At 40.0% G+C, this 16296-nt stretch overlaps 1 protein-coding gene across 2 annotated transcripts in view; it reads left to right on the top strand.

The window, feature by feature from the left end:
* Positions 1-16296, top strand: part of efcab14 (EF-hand calcium binding domain 14) — an 87495-nt gene that overhangs the window by 36534 nt on the left and 34665 nt on the right. For both annotated transcript variants that reach the window (XM_078218477.1, XM_078218478.1), the window contains exons 6-7: positions 2888-3079; positions 5334-5417. In XM_078218477.1, the coding sequence (XP_078074603.1) occupies positions 2888-3079; positions 5334-5417 (276 nt within the window). The remainder of the gene's footprint in view (positions 1-2887; positions 3080-5333; positions 5418-16296) is intronic.

Below are 16296 nucleotides of genomic sequence, written 5' to 3'. Positions count from 1 at the left end.
TTTGCGTTTTAGGCTATTGAAAGGAATCTATTCTACAGATTAGGGCAAAATTGTTGTAACCATAGAATAGAAAGACCAATGAGCAAGCTGAAAACACTGATGAAGTGGGGCAACTTGCAGTGTGCACTGCCAGTTTTACCTGCAATTTTCCGCTCAAACTATTTGCTTTGTAGCTTGCCTGAAGTGCAGTCTGACAATGGTATTGTGAGGGTAGCAGGCATCTAGGATCTTGCTGATCAAGCCCACCAGTATCACTGCATTACTGATGAGATTTAAGGATTGAAAACAACCTAGAAATGAGAGCAGGGGGATGAATGAGTAATTGGGTGCTGAGAAGACGACGAGGATTTTGAGAGGAAGACTAAAGTAAGAAAAAATATAAATTTGAATTGTTTAAAATCTTTATGTGCAGGAACAAAACTCCACAGTTTAAATTGTTGAGAATACGACAAAACATCAATAATCATGTTACTAAACAATTAGTTTATTAAATATGAACCTTTATTGGACAATTATTGTGCAAATCCAATAAGATTTTGAAAATGAGCGATGCTGTTTTGAGAGAGACAAACAAGAGGGCGATGCAGCAAGTTCTGGAGATTCACAGCTCGGTATCTCACTCTAACCCTGAGTTTTACACACTGGCTGGTTTGCGACATTAACAATTCTGTGCAATGTTATCACCTTTTCTAGGAAGATGTGACTTGTGTCTTCCAGTCAATGTTGCAGCATAGACTATACTTCGTTGTATTGGAAGATTGCTTTTAATTACCAGTTGTAACAGTCGTCCAATCTCCTAAGCCTTTCAAACTCCTATTTTCCTCAAATCATAATGCTGTTGTGTACAGCAGAAAACTCTACATTTTTGCTTAAAATTTGCAGTTTGAAATTAGTTCTACATCAGGTTCACTGACATTTATTCATATGAAACAAATCTTGACCTGCAGTTGGCACTTCATAGGAACAAGAGGATACCATTTAGCCATTGGAGCCTGTTCTGCCATTCAATTAGACCATCGCTGATCACCTACCTCAGTGCTCCTTTCCCATACCATTTCCATAATCCTTGTTCTGAAGTTTTTTGTGATTTTTAAATGAACAATGTGGGCAAAAATTGGGCCTGATGTATGCATCAATATTCACAAGTACAAATGTTCAAAAGCTTTGATGATTTGAAGAGGCCTCCCTTAATGCAAAGACCAGCCTGTTCAGTAATATAAGTAAAGTATTTTGTAATTGTTTCTCGCTTCCTTAAATTGCTTACAAATTGTTTAAAGAGTAGAAAGACTGAGGAATTGCCTGAAAAAGATGAAACATCTTTAAGTCAATCATGTGCTACGTGGGGCGGCACAGTAGCACAGTGGTTAGCACTGCTGCTTCACAGCTCCAGGGACCTGGGTTCAATTCCCGGCTTGGGTCACTGTCTGTGTGGAGTTTGCACATTCTCCTCGTGTCTGCATGGGTTTCCTCCGGGTGCTCCGGTTTCCTCCCACAGTCCAAAGATGTGCGGGTTAGGTTGATTGGCCATGCTAAAAAAAATTCCCTTAGTGTCCTGAGATGCGTAGGTTAGAGGGATCAGTGGGTAAATATGTAGGGATATGGGAGTAGGGCCTGGGTGGGATTGTGGTCGGTGCAGACTCGATGGGCTGAATGGCCTCTTTCTGTACTGTAGGGTTTCTATGATTTCTATGATTTATACTTTCACCTGTGGTAAATAAAGGTGTTCTATCTGAAGTTATCTTCCATTCTCTTGAAGCAATAAGTTCTCAAGGCAAATCTCACAAAGTGATGGTTTCCAAAAGGTTCCTTCATTCATATGGCTGGAGAAACCATATTGTTTGATATCTACATCAACAATCCATTCACTGACTTCAGCTGATGCAGAGTGAATGTTGTTATGCCACCAGGAATGGATCTCTCAGGGCAGAAGTTCAATATCTGAGCGATGGTATGACTTGGATGGCCAAGGTCACAATTTGAACTGTTTGTCATGTTCCACCTATGGAGCAAGTGGCCACCTCTTTCCTGGCATTTTCTTCTGCAGTTGAAGGTTGTCCAGATTTACCATGAAAAGTTGAAACTACCACTTTTGTGTGGTTGCTCCTGAACTAGGTTGAGCAGCAGTATGCTGCAGTTGGGTAGACCAGGGCAAATGCAGCAGTGTATATTGGCTCTGTAGATGGTATCTGCTAGTTTCTATATGAAACTACTTTTGTCTTGACATTGGCTCCAATGTTTTGGAAGTGTTGTCAGTTGGCCATTTTACGGTCAAGAGTGATGCCAAGATATTTTGCCATTGTATTGTGGGTGAATGGTCAACTGGACATTTAGTTCTTCCTTGGCCAGGTGGAAGGTTGAAATGATAGTTTTGGCAGTGTTGGGTTGATGTCTTCATTTATTGAGGTAGGTTTCCAGAGAATGTAGCTTTTCAGTAAGTTTTCTCAATGTTCCAAAGTTCTTTAGCCTGGAAAGCCAGGGCTTAGTTGTCACCAAATGCAAAGAGCAGTGACTCTGTGGGAGGGAGGCCACTGGTGTATGTGTACGTAAATATATATTGAATAGAGACGGTGCCAGGACTGATCTACATGGAAATCTGTTGACTATCCATGGGCGGCTGATTTGACCTTCCAAGGTGCACACATCTGTCAGCTGCTGATCATGGAGATGATTAGTTGTAGGGTTTTTCACAGCAGATAATTTTGGAGAGTTTCAGCGATCTTTTTAGCAGGAAGCACTCCAGGACTTGGTATGCTAATGAGAACAGAGTGATAGTGCCAACCTACAAAATGTAGACTTTCGTGTAAGTGAAATCTGGTTAAAGCAATACTTTTATTAATGCACTGTTCAGTAACTCTTTGATCACGTTTCTTATTCTTATATGTTTCAGGATATCTTAGAACTGCATGATGAAGTAGATGATGTGAATGCCACCCTCACAATTTATCATACACACAATGACCAAAAGCTGCACCACATAGATTTAGAAGTTAATAATCTCAACCAGAGAGTTACCTTACTGGAGAGCAATTTATTAATTGCCAGTAATACGACTAAAATCGAAAGTGTAAATGGAACTGTGGTAAGTGTAACCATTTTGATTTGAAATAATAACTTGAGTTGTGGATCATTTGTATTGTGATTCATGCCTTTTGAATGTGAGAACGCATGTATTAAAAAATCATAGGTAGAAACGGAGGAAAAATCTGAATCATAAAATTTCCTTTGTTTTGGACCCACCATATATAATTTATTAATAAATATCAAATTTGGTTCAAGGGACAAAGATTGTGGAGTTTCAGATGATCGATTCATGAGGCTGAACTACTGCCCTCAGTATTATGGCAATAAATATGAGTTTTCATTTTTCATCTAGTTAACTTTCGGGGAATTAGTGATGGGAGATCTCCAGAATTCATGGGACTGTGATGGGGCCTTTTCAATGTTATGTTGGAGGTGAACTCACTAAATAAAATGTATTTGTAATTTTTTGAGCCATCACTCATGTCTTAGTTGATTTATAGAAGACCAGTGGTTTGCTTCTTTTAATATTTTATAAATGTAAACTTACAGTAGTGCATAATACTAATTGTTTTTCTTCAGTGTCCCATAATTCCTTTAGTATAGAAAATAGACTCGAAACAATGCTTGCAGACCAAATGTAAGGCAAAATAACCCACAAACAGCGAGAGAGCTGTTGGGAAATTTGACTTGAATTTCAAGTTGTAGTTAGTCAAACCGTTTGTGCACCTTACCTGTTATTGTGCCAGGTTTGTAAACATCAAGATGATTATTGCAACAATGAGTTGAATACTTTTTTTTTGTAGATGTTAGCACCATCTTAATTCGGATGCAGGTTAAAACTTACTATGCTCAAATATGCTTTGATCAGCAACCATTTAGTAGCTTCAACTTGTCAACAAGAGTGTAGTTTGCTGATTGAAATTGTGCAGTATTTTGAACAGCTTCCATTGAATATATCCAATTTACAAAGGTTTTTTGCTTGAAGAATGACATTTGATTAGAAGTGGTATGGACAAGAGAACCACTGCCTCTTTTTTTAAGAATTAGCATTCAACCTCCCTAAATTAATAGCAAATATACAGGGTAAATGTTGTTGTCAAGATCAGAGACCGTTTAACTATCTCGGGCTTGCCCAGCACCTGAAACCATTGGAGTAGGAGCCCTTTGAATAAATTGAATTATTTTTGTTCATTTCATCACTCAGATGAAAGGAACAATTATTTATATTTCTGATTTAATGCATGAGAATTGATTCTTTTTAAGGTTATTTTTAGACAATTTGTTAATGTAAAGTTCTAAGTTAATTTTTATAGAATCATAGAATCCCCACAGTGCAGAAGAGGCCATTTGGCCCATCCAATAGTGCTGTTCTTGTGTGTAAAGTAATTGAGTGTTTTATCATGTTGGTAGCATTTTTCTTCCATCTCTTTTTTTTGAGATGTTTGGAATTTTAGAATGGAACGGTGTCTAAATTTAACCTGTTTTGTATTTTAATATTCCCAACTATGCCCCTATTTTAATACTTGTAATAAATGTTCAAATAAATTTAAAACTCTAATGGACAGCAACTCACATTTGCTGTACATACACTTGACTACATCAAAAGTGTTTATCAAGGTGCTTCAATGGCATAAAAAAGAGGACAATGTGTTTAAGATCTTGGTCAAAGAGAAAGGGCTTAAAAGGATGGAATGGGAGGGGAAAAGGTTGAGAGTGGGACCTAGGTGATTGAACTAAAGATGAGGTAAATGGAGGTCTGATGAGCAAGAGGCTGGATTTGGATGATCAAAAATTGGAATGTGGGGTACTGCAGGCTGGAAAAGGTTTGCTGGGAAGACCCTGTATAGGTGCTTTTAAAAAGGAAGTATGCATTGGGACAGGAGCAGGGACATTTGTGTGATAGAGTTTGAGCGGTGGGAATTTTGATGAGCTGATGTTTACAGATTGTTGAGGATGAAGTGGTCGGTTTGAAGAACATTGGATTAATTTAGGAGAGGATGGCATGAATGAATGGGCAGAAGGGCAGTGCACTTCCTTATAAATAGTGAAGTGCCTGAAATGGTTTTAAATATCCAATTTTAAAAAAACCTCTCAACTCAGTCTTCCATTTTGTCTGTTTAGTGTATTTTTAAACATTGCCTAAGTTAAGAGTGGAAAGCAGATTGTACTTGAAGTGATGTGATGAGATACTCTACTGAAAAGGCAACCTTGCATGCTAGATAATCTTTTACTGCCTATTCAATGAGTTTGCCACTCTTCATTCTTGAAACCAGTAGCTCAAGCTTTAATGCACCTATTGTTGCAAATTGCAGGTGGCTCTGGTGAATAACTCTCAGGAAATAGTCAGTTCAGATCAACTAATTGCATTCAAAGCACAGAAACCTTCAGGATTAAATGTAAGTAAATTCCTTTTGGGTGTTTCTCTCGAGCAATTTAATTGGCTCTTGGGTCTTGCTGTAGAATCGTAAGGCTACGGCCAAATGGTGATTGCCTGTGTTATTATAAGACCATAAGACATAGGAGCATAATTAGGCCACTTGGCCCATCAAGAATGCTCAGCCATTCAATCATGGCTGATATTTTTCTCATCCCCATTCTCCTGCCTTTTCCCCATAGCCCCTGATCCCCTTATTAATCAAGAACCTATCTATCTCCGTCTTAAAGACACTCAATGACCTGGCCTCCACAGCCTTCTGCGGCAAAGAGTTCCACAGAAAGAAATTCCTCCTCCTCTTTGTATTAAAGGATCGTCCCTTTAGCCTGAGGTTGTGCCCCCTGGTTCTAGTTTTTCCTACTAGTGGAAACATCCTCTCCATATTCACTCTATCCAGGCCTCGCAGTATCCTGCAAGTTTCAATAAGATCCTTCCTCATCCTTCTAAACTCCGAGTACAGACCCAGAGTCCTCAACCGTTCCTTATATGACAAGCTCTTCATTCCAGGGATCATTCTTGTGAACCTCCTTTCCAAGGCCAGCACATCCTTCCTTGGGTATGGAGCCCAAAACTGCTCACAATACTCCAAATGGGATCTGACCAGAGCCGTATACAACTTCAGAAGTACATCCCTGCTCTTGTATTCTAGCCCCCTCGACATGAATGCTAAAATTGCATTTGCCTTCCTAACTGCTGACTGAACCTGCACTTTAACCTTAAGAGAATCTTGAACAATGGCTCCCAAGTCCCTTTGTGTATCTGATTTCCTAAGCATTTCCCCATTTAGAAAATAGTCTGTGCCTCCATTCCTCCTTCCAAAGTGTATAACCTCACACTTTTCCACATTGTAATCCATCTGCCACTTCTTTGCCCACTCTCCTAACCTGTCCAAGTCCTTCTGGAGCCCCCACTGCTTCCTCAGTACTACCTGTCCCTCTACATATCTTTGTATCATCCTCTGCAAACTTAGCAAGAGTGCCTTCAGTTCCAAATCGTTAATGTATATTGTGAAAAATTGTGGTCCAGCACTGACCCCTGAGGCACACCACTAGTCATCGGCTGCCATCCTGAAAGAGACCCCCACTCTCTGCCTTCAGCCAGTCCTCTAGCCATGCCAGGATCTTACCCTTAACACCATGGGCACTTATTTCGCAGTCTCCTATGTGGCATCTTGTCAAAGGTCTTCTGGAAATCTAAATAAATCACACCCACTGGTCCTCCTTTATCTAACTTCCTTGTTACCTCCTCAAAGAACTCTTAACAGATTTATCAGACATGACCTCCCCTTGACAAAGTCGTGCTGCCTCAGTCCAACTTTATCATGCACTTCCAAGTACTCTGCGATCTCATCTTTAATGATGGACTCTAAAATCTTGCCAATGACCGAAGTCAAGCTGACCAGCCTATAATTTCCCATCTGCTGCCTCCCTCCCTTCTTAAACAGCGGTGTTACATTAGCTATTTTCCAGTCCTCTGGTACCCTCCCTGCCTCCAGTGATTCCTGAAAGATCGCCACCAATGCCTCCACAATTTCCTCAGCTATCTCTTTCAGAACCCTGGGGTGTAGTCCCTCCGGTGCAGGTGATTTATCCATCTTCAGACCTTTCAGTTTCCCCAGAACTTTTCCTTGGTGATAGTATGACCCTATGAATGCAGGCTGCTCTCTCTCGATCTATGTTCTAGAGTGCAGTTGTAATGTTTAATGCTAATCTGACCTTTTCTTTAAGTTCACCGGTTACTTGAGGCGCTTGGATTAATTGGAGATAATGTTTGGAGCAGGAAATTAGAAATCACCTGGTGATCTGAATATTGTCTCAGCAAAATTGAGTGGCTTTTTAATCCTCTGTGATGTTTAGAATCTATTGAATACATACAATGGCTGGGAGTCTCCCAGAAAAATTCAAAGTTCCCAATTTGGGAAAATGGGAGTAAATCCCACTTTTTTTTTGTGTGATTTCCAAAATGAATCTCCGACACTCTGTGCATAAGAGTGCCCTAGCGTGATTTACTCTGGAAATCTGTGGGGGGGGGGGGGGGGGGGCTATTTTTGCCCAAGAGGGTGGCAGCATAGCACTGAGCGGGCCACTGCACATGTGCTGATCTATTAGAACAGAGATCAACGCATGCGCAGTGGCCCCGACCTCCAGATCCGCTGGCCTTCTAAAACCCCCACCCCCAATCACAGGCCTTCTGGACCTCTCTGGGTCAGCCCCCATATGCCTGGCGAGCAGTGCCAAGGTGCCCCTTTGGTAGTGCTAGTTTGTCTCTTGAGCAGTGTCAGGGTGCCAAACTGGCATTGCCCAAGGTGCGCCCCCCCCCCCCTCCCCTCACCGCATATCTCCTGGAGGAGGGCCCTCAATGGCATCTCTTCCTTCCAGCATAGTCAGCCTGTTAGTGGGGAGAAGTGGTAGCAGTACCATCGAATCATAGAATTCCTACAGTACAGAAGGAGGCTATTCAGCCCATCGAGTCTGTACCGACCACAATGTCACCCAGGCTCTATCCCTATAACTCTGCACATTTACCCTGCTAATCCTCTTGACGAGGGTCCATTTAGCATGGCTAATCAACCTAACCCGCACATCTTTGGACTGTGGGAGGAAACCGGAGCACCCGGAGGAAACCCACGCAGACACGAGGAGAACGTGCAAACTCCACACAGGCAGTGACCCGAGGCCGGAATTGAACTTGGGTCCCTGACGCTGTGATGCAGCAGTGCTAACCACTGTGCCGCCCTAGTAAACCCTGTTGGAGTGAACCACTCCTTTTGGGGGTTGGGGGGGGGGGAAAGCGGGGCTAGAAGATGCTAGTGACTGATTTTACATATCCACTTTTTAAAAAAAGGTCAAACTCAGTCTTCCATTTTGTCTGTTCAGTGTATTTTTAAACATTGCCTGAGTGGAAAGCAGATTGTACCACTAATGAAATGGAAATGCTGATTTCCATATTGTAATCCGCTCCATGTCAATTTCCCGCGTGGAGCTGATTATGCTGGAAATCTTAGGCTGGGAGACTCGTGGAGGCCGTGGCACCCAGTGGGAAACCCGCAAAATTGTCTCCCGGTATTGCCCCCTATACTTATTTTTCCATGGATAACTAGGCAATCTCCTGTGGTATTATTTACAGTAAGTTGAATGATATTCTGGTATTATGTAAATGCAATGCATTATTCTGCTCGGGCATCCTATTAAGGCGGCAACGATCAATTGTCAAGTGAAATGTGTTTTGGGATTTTTTTCGAAGTCCTCTGTAGATTGCTCATTAATTTCAAACTGTAGGTTGAGATTTTTCTCTTTTACCATTTGGGTATAAAGCATTGCATTGGTGGAACCCACAGATGATGAGAACCAGCCAAGATAAATGGCACATCTAAAAGACTCCCTGCCCAGTTTCTCATTCATTAATTCAGAACATATTGGGGGAAAAGCCAGATGTATGGTTTTAATTAGAGAAAGTAATAGTTCTGGGAAGGATATCAAACTCGAGCTTTCAGGAGAGACTTGGGCTTCCCAATAAAAGATGCATGAGGATGATTAAGACACAAAATTCTGTAGGTGAGCAAGATCATGTGGAATATGTAATTACCAAAGCATATTTATTGCTTTAAATTTTATATTTGTCCATTATTCAGAAGGATACTGGATGAACTTTATTTGTCTGTGCCCCCAAAAATGTTGAGTGAGTTTGCTGTGCCTCTATATATGACTTTGATCGACTTTGCAGCTGACAATTATTAATTTTATTTTGTGTTAAATGCTCAATAGTTCCTAAGTTCAGAAGTACAGGTAACATCACCAATGAGAATTTCTATTCATGCTGATACTAAAATTTACACCACACGAGACCAATTTTTGAAACCTGGAATATCTCTAATGGTATTAGAATTTTTAAAACACCCAAATACAATTTCAACATTGATGGTATCAGAATATTTCTTTAAAAATCCAAACATGGGTAACATAAATTGCTTTTTGCAGAGATGCACTTTGAAAATAAAATGGATTTGTCGAAAATTGAATGATATTTCTGTCGACCAAATAAACCGTAGCCCTGAATGGCCCAAATCAAACTTCTTTTGATCTGCTTACAAAACTAATAATTTAGTTTTGTTATACTTATTAAAAAAAACATGCTATTATCTCTTATCCACTTCTTAAAATTATCGCTGTTTGAAGTCATTTTAGCTACAAAACAATCCAAATACTAAGAATGCATTTTAGCAAGAACAGTGCTCAGCAAAAGTATATACCAGTGATAAGGAAGGACTGTAGAGAAAGGGATAATCAGCCATGGAGATAGAGGAGGGTATCAAATTGAAAGAAGATGCATACAAAGTGGCAAAGATTAGTGGGAAACTAGATGATTGGGAAATCTTTAAAGGTCAACAGAAATCCATGAAAGAAGCTATAAAGAAAAGTAAAAGAGACTATGAGAGTATACTTGCTCAGAATATAAAAACAGATAGCAAAAGTTTCTACAAATATATAAAAAGAAAAAGAGTGGCTATGGTAAACATTGGCACTTTAGAGGATGAGAAAGGTGATTTAATAACGGGAAATGAGGAAATGGCTGAGGCACTGAACAGGTATTTTGTGTCCGCCTTCACAGTGGAAGACACAAATAACATGTCATCAATTTTTAGCAAGGAGGCTATGGCAGGTGAGGACCTAGAAACAATCATTATTACTAAAGAAGCAGTATTAGATAAGCTAATGGGGCTAAAGGTAGACAAATCTCCTGGCCCTATTGGAATGCATCCCAAGCTACTAGAAGAGATGGCGGGGGAAATAACAAATGCGCTCATAATTTACCAAAATTTGCTGGACTATGGGGCAGTTCCAGCAGATTGGAAAAAAGCAAATGTGACATCACTGTTTAAAAAAGGAGGTGGACAAAAGGCGGGTAACTATAGGCCGGCTAGCTTAACTTCTGTAGTGGGGAAATGCTTGAATCTATCATCAAGGAAGAAATAGCGAGACATTTGGATAGCAATTGTCCCATTGGGAAGACACAGCATGGGTTCATGAAAGGCTCATTGAATTTAGTGGAATTCTTTGAGGACACTACGAGCGTAGTGGACAATGGGGAACCGGTAGATGTGGCGTATCTGGATTTCCAGAAGGCGTTCAACAAGGTGCCACACAAAAGGCTGCTGCATTAGATAAAGGTGCACAGTGTTACGGGTAATGTATTAGCATGGATAGTGGATTGGTTAACTAACAGAAAGCAAAGAATGGAGATAAATGGGTGTTTTTCTGGTTGGTGATCAGTGACTAATGGTGTGCCTCAGGGATCAGTGTTGGGACCGCAATGGTTTACAATTTACATAGATGATTTAGAGTTGTGAAACCAAGTGTGTCAAAGTTTGTAGATGACATTGAGATGCGTGGTAGAGCAAAGTATGCAGAGGGCACTAAACATCTGCAAAGGGATATGGGTAGTTCAAGTGAGCGGAAAGGGTCTGGCAGATGGAGTACCATGTTGGTAAATGTGAGGTCATCCATTTTGATAGGAATAACTGCAAAATGAACTATTATTTAAATGATAAAAAATTTCAGCATGCTGCTATGCAGAGGGACCTGGTGTCCTTGTGCATGAATCTCAAAAAGTTGGTTTGCAGGTGCAGCAGGTAATTAAGGTGGCGAATGGAATTTTGCCCTTCGTTGCTAGAGGGATGGAGTTTAAAAACAGGGAGGTTGTGTTGCAGCTGTATAAGGTGTTGGTGAGGCCACACCTGGAGTACTGTGTACAGTTTTGGTCTCCTTACTTGAGAAAGGATATACTGGCACTGGAGGGGGTGCAGAGGAGATTCACTAGGTTGATTCTGGAGTTGAGAGAATTGGCTTATTTTGTGGGGTAAATCAAGATGACTGGTACTGTCTTAATTATAGACAATACAAAACTTACAAGGCAGATATCTCAGTACAAAGACATAACATTTATTCAAAACAAAAGCAAGCAGCTGCAAGGAGATCACCAAAAGGCTCAAGTAGCTCTGAGAGCGACAGAACCTCTCCGATGTATACATCAGATTCAATCAAAAATAGATCAAATATAGTTTCCTGCCTTATATTAGTTTAAAATCAATTACATTTAATATACTCACATCAATAATAATCTGACTTTCACCTCCGCCAATTACATTCTACCATCCAGTATAGTATCTCATTCGTCCTTTTATTCTGGATGCTAACCCCCATCATGGCTAAAGTCCCTTCTTTGTTGCCTGGTTACCCCGGACACTTGCTACAGGGATCAAAGTGGACATTCCCACCGGATCATTGTCAAATTGGATAAATGTGATTCCGCGTCCAGGCTCGTCCTTATCCAAAGTCTAGGCAATGAATAAACTTATTCATTAATGTTGCCAAGATGTATTCCCTCATAAGCAACTTCCTGATGCGAATTTTTGCTAACTACCTGGTTCCCAGGCCTTTGGCTCTGAACTGTTTGCCTTTACCATCATCCCTTACAGTAACCTGCTTTCAGCTGAGGTGAGCAATGATTCATAGAATACTCAAAATACATTATAATATCAGTATACCAAAAGAGAAAATGCTGGAAAATCTCAGCAGGTCTGGCAGCATCTGTAAGGAAAGAAAAGAGCTGATGTTTCGAGTCCAGATGACCCTTTGTCAAAGCCCTGCTGAGATTTTCCAGCATTTTCTCTTTTGGTTTCAGATTCCACCATCCACAGTAATTTGCTTTTATATAATATCAGTATATATGTTTTAAAATTATAATTGTTTAATTCTCTTACTGCATCCACATATGTGTGAACTATTTGTCTCATTAGCTTATTAAATTGTTTCAAGAATCATTTAACTCTTTACTGGTAGTCCTGTCAGTGTCTTCATGTATTCTGTCTAAAACCTTATTAACTGATTAGAAATTTCCCACTTCAGCTTATGAGGCGAGACTGAGTATACTCGGACTATACTCATAGATGACTATGCTCAATTGGAATTTAGAAGAATGAGGGGGGATCTTATAGAAACACATAATATTATGAAGGGAATAGATAAGAGAGTGTTTTCACTGGCGGGTGAAACCAGAACTAGGGGAGGGGGGTGGGGGCATAGCCTCAAAATAAGGCATAGCAGATTTAGGACTGAGTTGAGGAGGAACTACTTTACCCAAAGGGTTGTGAATCTGTGGAATTCCCTGTCCAGTGAAGCAGTTGAGGCTATCTCGTTGAATATTTTTAAGGCAAAGATAGATTTTTGAACAGTAAAGAAATTAAGGGTTTTGGTGAGTGGGAGGGTAAGTGGAACTGAATCCACAAAAAGATCAGCCATGATCTTATTGAATGGCGGAGTAGGCTCGAGGGGCCAAATGGCCTACTCCTGCTCCTAGTTCTTATGTTAGGTAACTTGACATTTATGAAAGCTATTTAAGGTGTCTTTTTCAGCATCAATTTATTATAAAAGTATAATGAGCCAGAAGAACAAATACACTTAGTAGACTTTGGAAATGTCAAACTATGCTGCTTGTGGGTATGCTAATTAGAACACTTGTACCTCATAAGGGGGAATTACTGCCAATAGTTGTTTCCACAAAGGCTTCTCAACTATATCCAGTTGACATTTATTGCTTGCCCAGCAGCATGAGGCTGTTAGCTCTCAGATAGCTATGCTGAAGGTCAAATGCAAAATGAAACCAGATTTATTGCACCACCTGTGCCTCTCAAATATGTCTGAATTTGAAAAGTCAAAGAATTTGCTTAGAAGAAAAATAACTGAACTTAAATGCTAACCCAAAAAAATGATTGCAGTCAGTATTTTAAAGTTACAGAGCATTTTTAGTAATGTAAAATTTCAAAGCTAGTATACCAATTAATTGGGTTCTGTTTAGTATGTTGGTTTATTTCTATATCTACACTTGAATTGTTCAATGTGGGGCTAAGCTTTAGGTTGCAACATCACAATTAGCTCGGTTACTGAACTATCAAGCAGAAGTTTGATCTGATGTTTAGGGTTTCAGAAAAATCATAGTGTGCATTGATGATATCTAACTGATACATGTGGAGAAAGCTACTGAATGTGAATTTGGGATCAATATTATGAATCAAAGTTCTTGGTGCAGAATTTTGTGTGACGGTGGTGCTGATTAGCAATTTGGATAAGGAAATGTGTGCTCCATGCTATTCTCTAATGATCTCTGGAGCTGATTTCCCAAAGTGCTCTGCTGTTGTAGTCCTGCACTAATCCATAAAATCTGCATGCCTTATTTGATTTGGATCTGAATGGATTTAAATTCCTTGTGCAAAATAGAAATGTTAATTTGTGCACATCTGTTGACACTAGAAAAGCCTTTTTCTGCCAAATAACCCATCTTTTGTGGATAGTAATGTTGCAGTTTTGCAAGAAAATTCAGGGTCTTAAAAAAAATCTTCTGGAGAATAGTTCTGGCAGCTCTCGTTCTTTGCGACTGGCCAAATTAGGATCATGGAAACCAGCATCCAAAAGAGGATGAATATTTGAAAACACCACTAAGGATTGATGTGCAAGACTGAAGTCTCCCATACTATGTGCAAAAATCACTTCTCACAATCTCTGCACTAAATTGCATGTGCCACCAATTTTCTCATTCTGCTAACCAGCTGTGAACCCCTATGTGTTTGGTCTTCATCGATTGCTTAACCTTTTTTCTTAAATGGAATCCATACTGGCTTATCTTGATTATTCCATGTAAGTCTAAATGCACAGTAATTTGATTAAATTGTGGATGATATAGATTTTGTCCACAAATGAAAGAATCTATAATAATTGGGTTGTTTCTTCATTTTTGAATAGAGTCGTAACACTTCTTGATCAGTTGGTCTGTGTTGCACATCTAAAATGGGTTGAAACAATTTGGGAGGTTTTGATTTCTCTCCTCTGACTTCTGTCAACATGTGCATATGATCAAAACATGTGCTCTTTCATCTCTATTTTTTCCTTTTTGACTCCTTGTCTAAACTTAAAAGTTGTTAAAAATGCTCAGGTTTACATACCTTCTCATTTGTAAAAACTGCTGCAACATAGATCATTAATATCTCATCTGGCCTTCTGAACTAAATTATCCCCTCATCTGTTTATGAATCTAATCTTTTTCAACTTATTCTCCTACTTTGTTATATGCTTATAAAAACTGAAGTCTATTTCTTTTATATTTTCATGCCCCTTTTAGTAGTTCTTTTCTTCCCAATCACATCCAAAATATACTTCCTGCATTCGCTTCCTTTATTGTTCGCCCTCATTTTGTCATGTACTTCCTTTTTAAACTTTTGCTATAATCTTAGCTAATCTATGTGACTCTCTTTAATCTACCATTTTCATCTTTTGTGGTGCTTTAGAACTTTCCTCTGAAGGTTAATTTCTAAAAGTATGATGCTTCATTTTTACTGGAATAGAGCTTCTCAATAAGAATATTGAGGGTCTTTGCCCAGAATACAGTGTCCATTCAATCGTTACTTCATTCTTCATAGATGGACAAGGTGCTGATTTTCCATAGTACAAAATGGTATAATAGGCCAATATCAGGATTGAAAAATTTCCACTATTTGACATTTTTGATATTAGCAAGTTGGAAATCTGTCATTTTAAATCCATGTTCCGACCTTCAGGGCTAGTCCAAGATTACTGGGTTGTAAGAGTAGTTGCAACTCTGCTGTCAGTCGAAGAGAGTGGGAATTGATTGCAGAGCTATGATTGGAGGAGCAGCGAGTGTGGGAGAGGCAAAATCTTAGAATCCCAACAGTGCTGAAGGAGACCATTCGGCCTATCGAGTCTACACCAACAACAATCCCACCTGGGCCCATAACCTCGTATTTACCCCGCTAATCCCTCTAACCTATGCATTCCTGGACACTAAGGGGCAATTTAGCACGGCCAGTGCACCTAATCCGCACATCTTTGGACTGTGGGAGGAAGCCGGAGCATCTGCAGGAAACAGCACACTGGCACAGCGGTTAGCACATCTAAAAGATTCTGAGCAGAGCATCAAAACTTGAGTCATTGACAATTGACACTCTTTTTACAACCTTGGGAGTATTTATTTTTTGCAATCCCTTGAGTCGTGCTCTTTATTCGTGGAGTGGGGAAAGGTGAGTGGGTGGGGAGGAGAGACCGTTTCTGAAAGCCACAGGGGAATATACACAAAGTTCCTTTTTAAAATTATTTATAATTAACAGACCCTTCCCCACCTTCACTTCTCTCCAAGTTACAACAACCTCCCTATTTTAACATGAAAGAAAGGGCAGATTCAATGCAGCTAAAGAGCTCTGATTGTGACTGAGAGGGACATGTGGGGGTGGGGGGAGGGACACTGAGAAAAGAAGAAAGGAGAGTTGAAATTGAGGGGGGCGGAGGCAGGTGGAAGAAGGAGGAGGCCTCAAGATGAGAGAGGAAGTGGGCAACAGACAATATTGCTAATTTTCACACTGGCAGCTTATTTTATTTTTAAAAAATAACTTTTTCCTTCCAAAACCCCCCTCTTGGGTTGGCTTTCAGACTAGTTTGCAAACTACAGCTGACACACCAATAATCCAACCGAAACATTAAATCCTTTCCAATGAATTTCTTCCTCTTTTATATTTGTTCACAGGAGACAATGGATGGTAAAAAGTGCTGTAACTTGCCAGCCACACTCACTGCAGTGACTGTCGCTTTGTGCTATAATCTGTACGTGATTTCTTGTCACAAACAATTTTCATACCTTTTAGTTTTCAGCCATTAATTTTCACATCCTTTCGCCTTTGGCCACTCTCATCCCTGCAATATAATTGAGTGCAGTGCAGTTTTTTTGCACTGTGGAAGTATTTGTTTCGCAAATGCTTGCTAGTTGCGGTGTAGCCATGT

This window comes from Mustelus asterias, chromosome 8, assembly GCF_964213995.1.
Source record: "Mustelus asterias chromosome 8, sMusAst1.hap1.1, whole genome shotgun sequence".
Lineage (NCBI taxonomy): Eukaryota > Metazoa > Chordata > Chondrichthyes > Carcharhiniformes > Triakidae > Mustelus > Mustelus asterias.
This window is presented reverse-complemented; position numbering and strand designations above follow the sequence as displayed.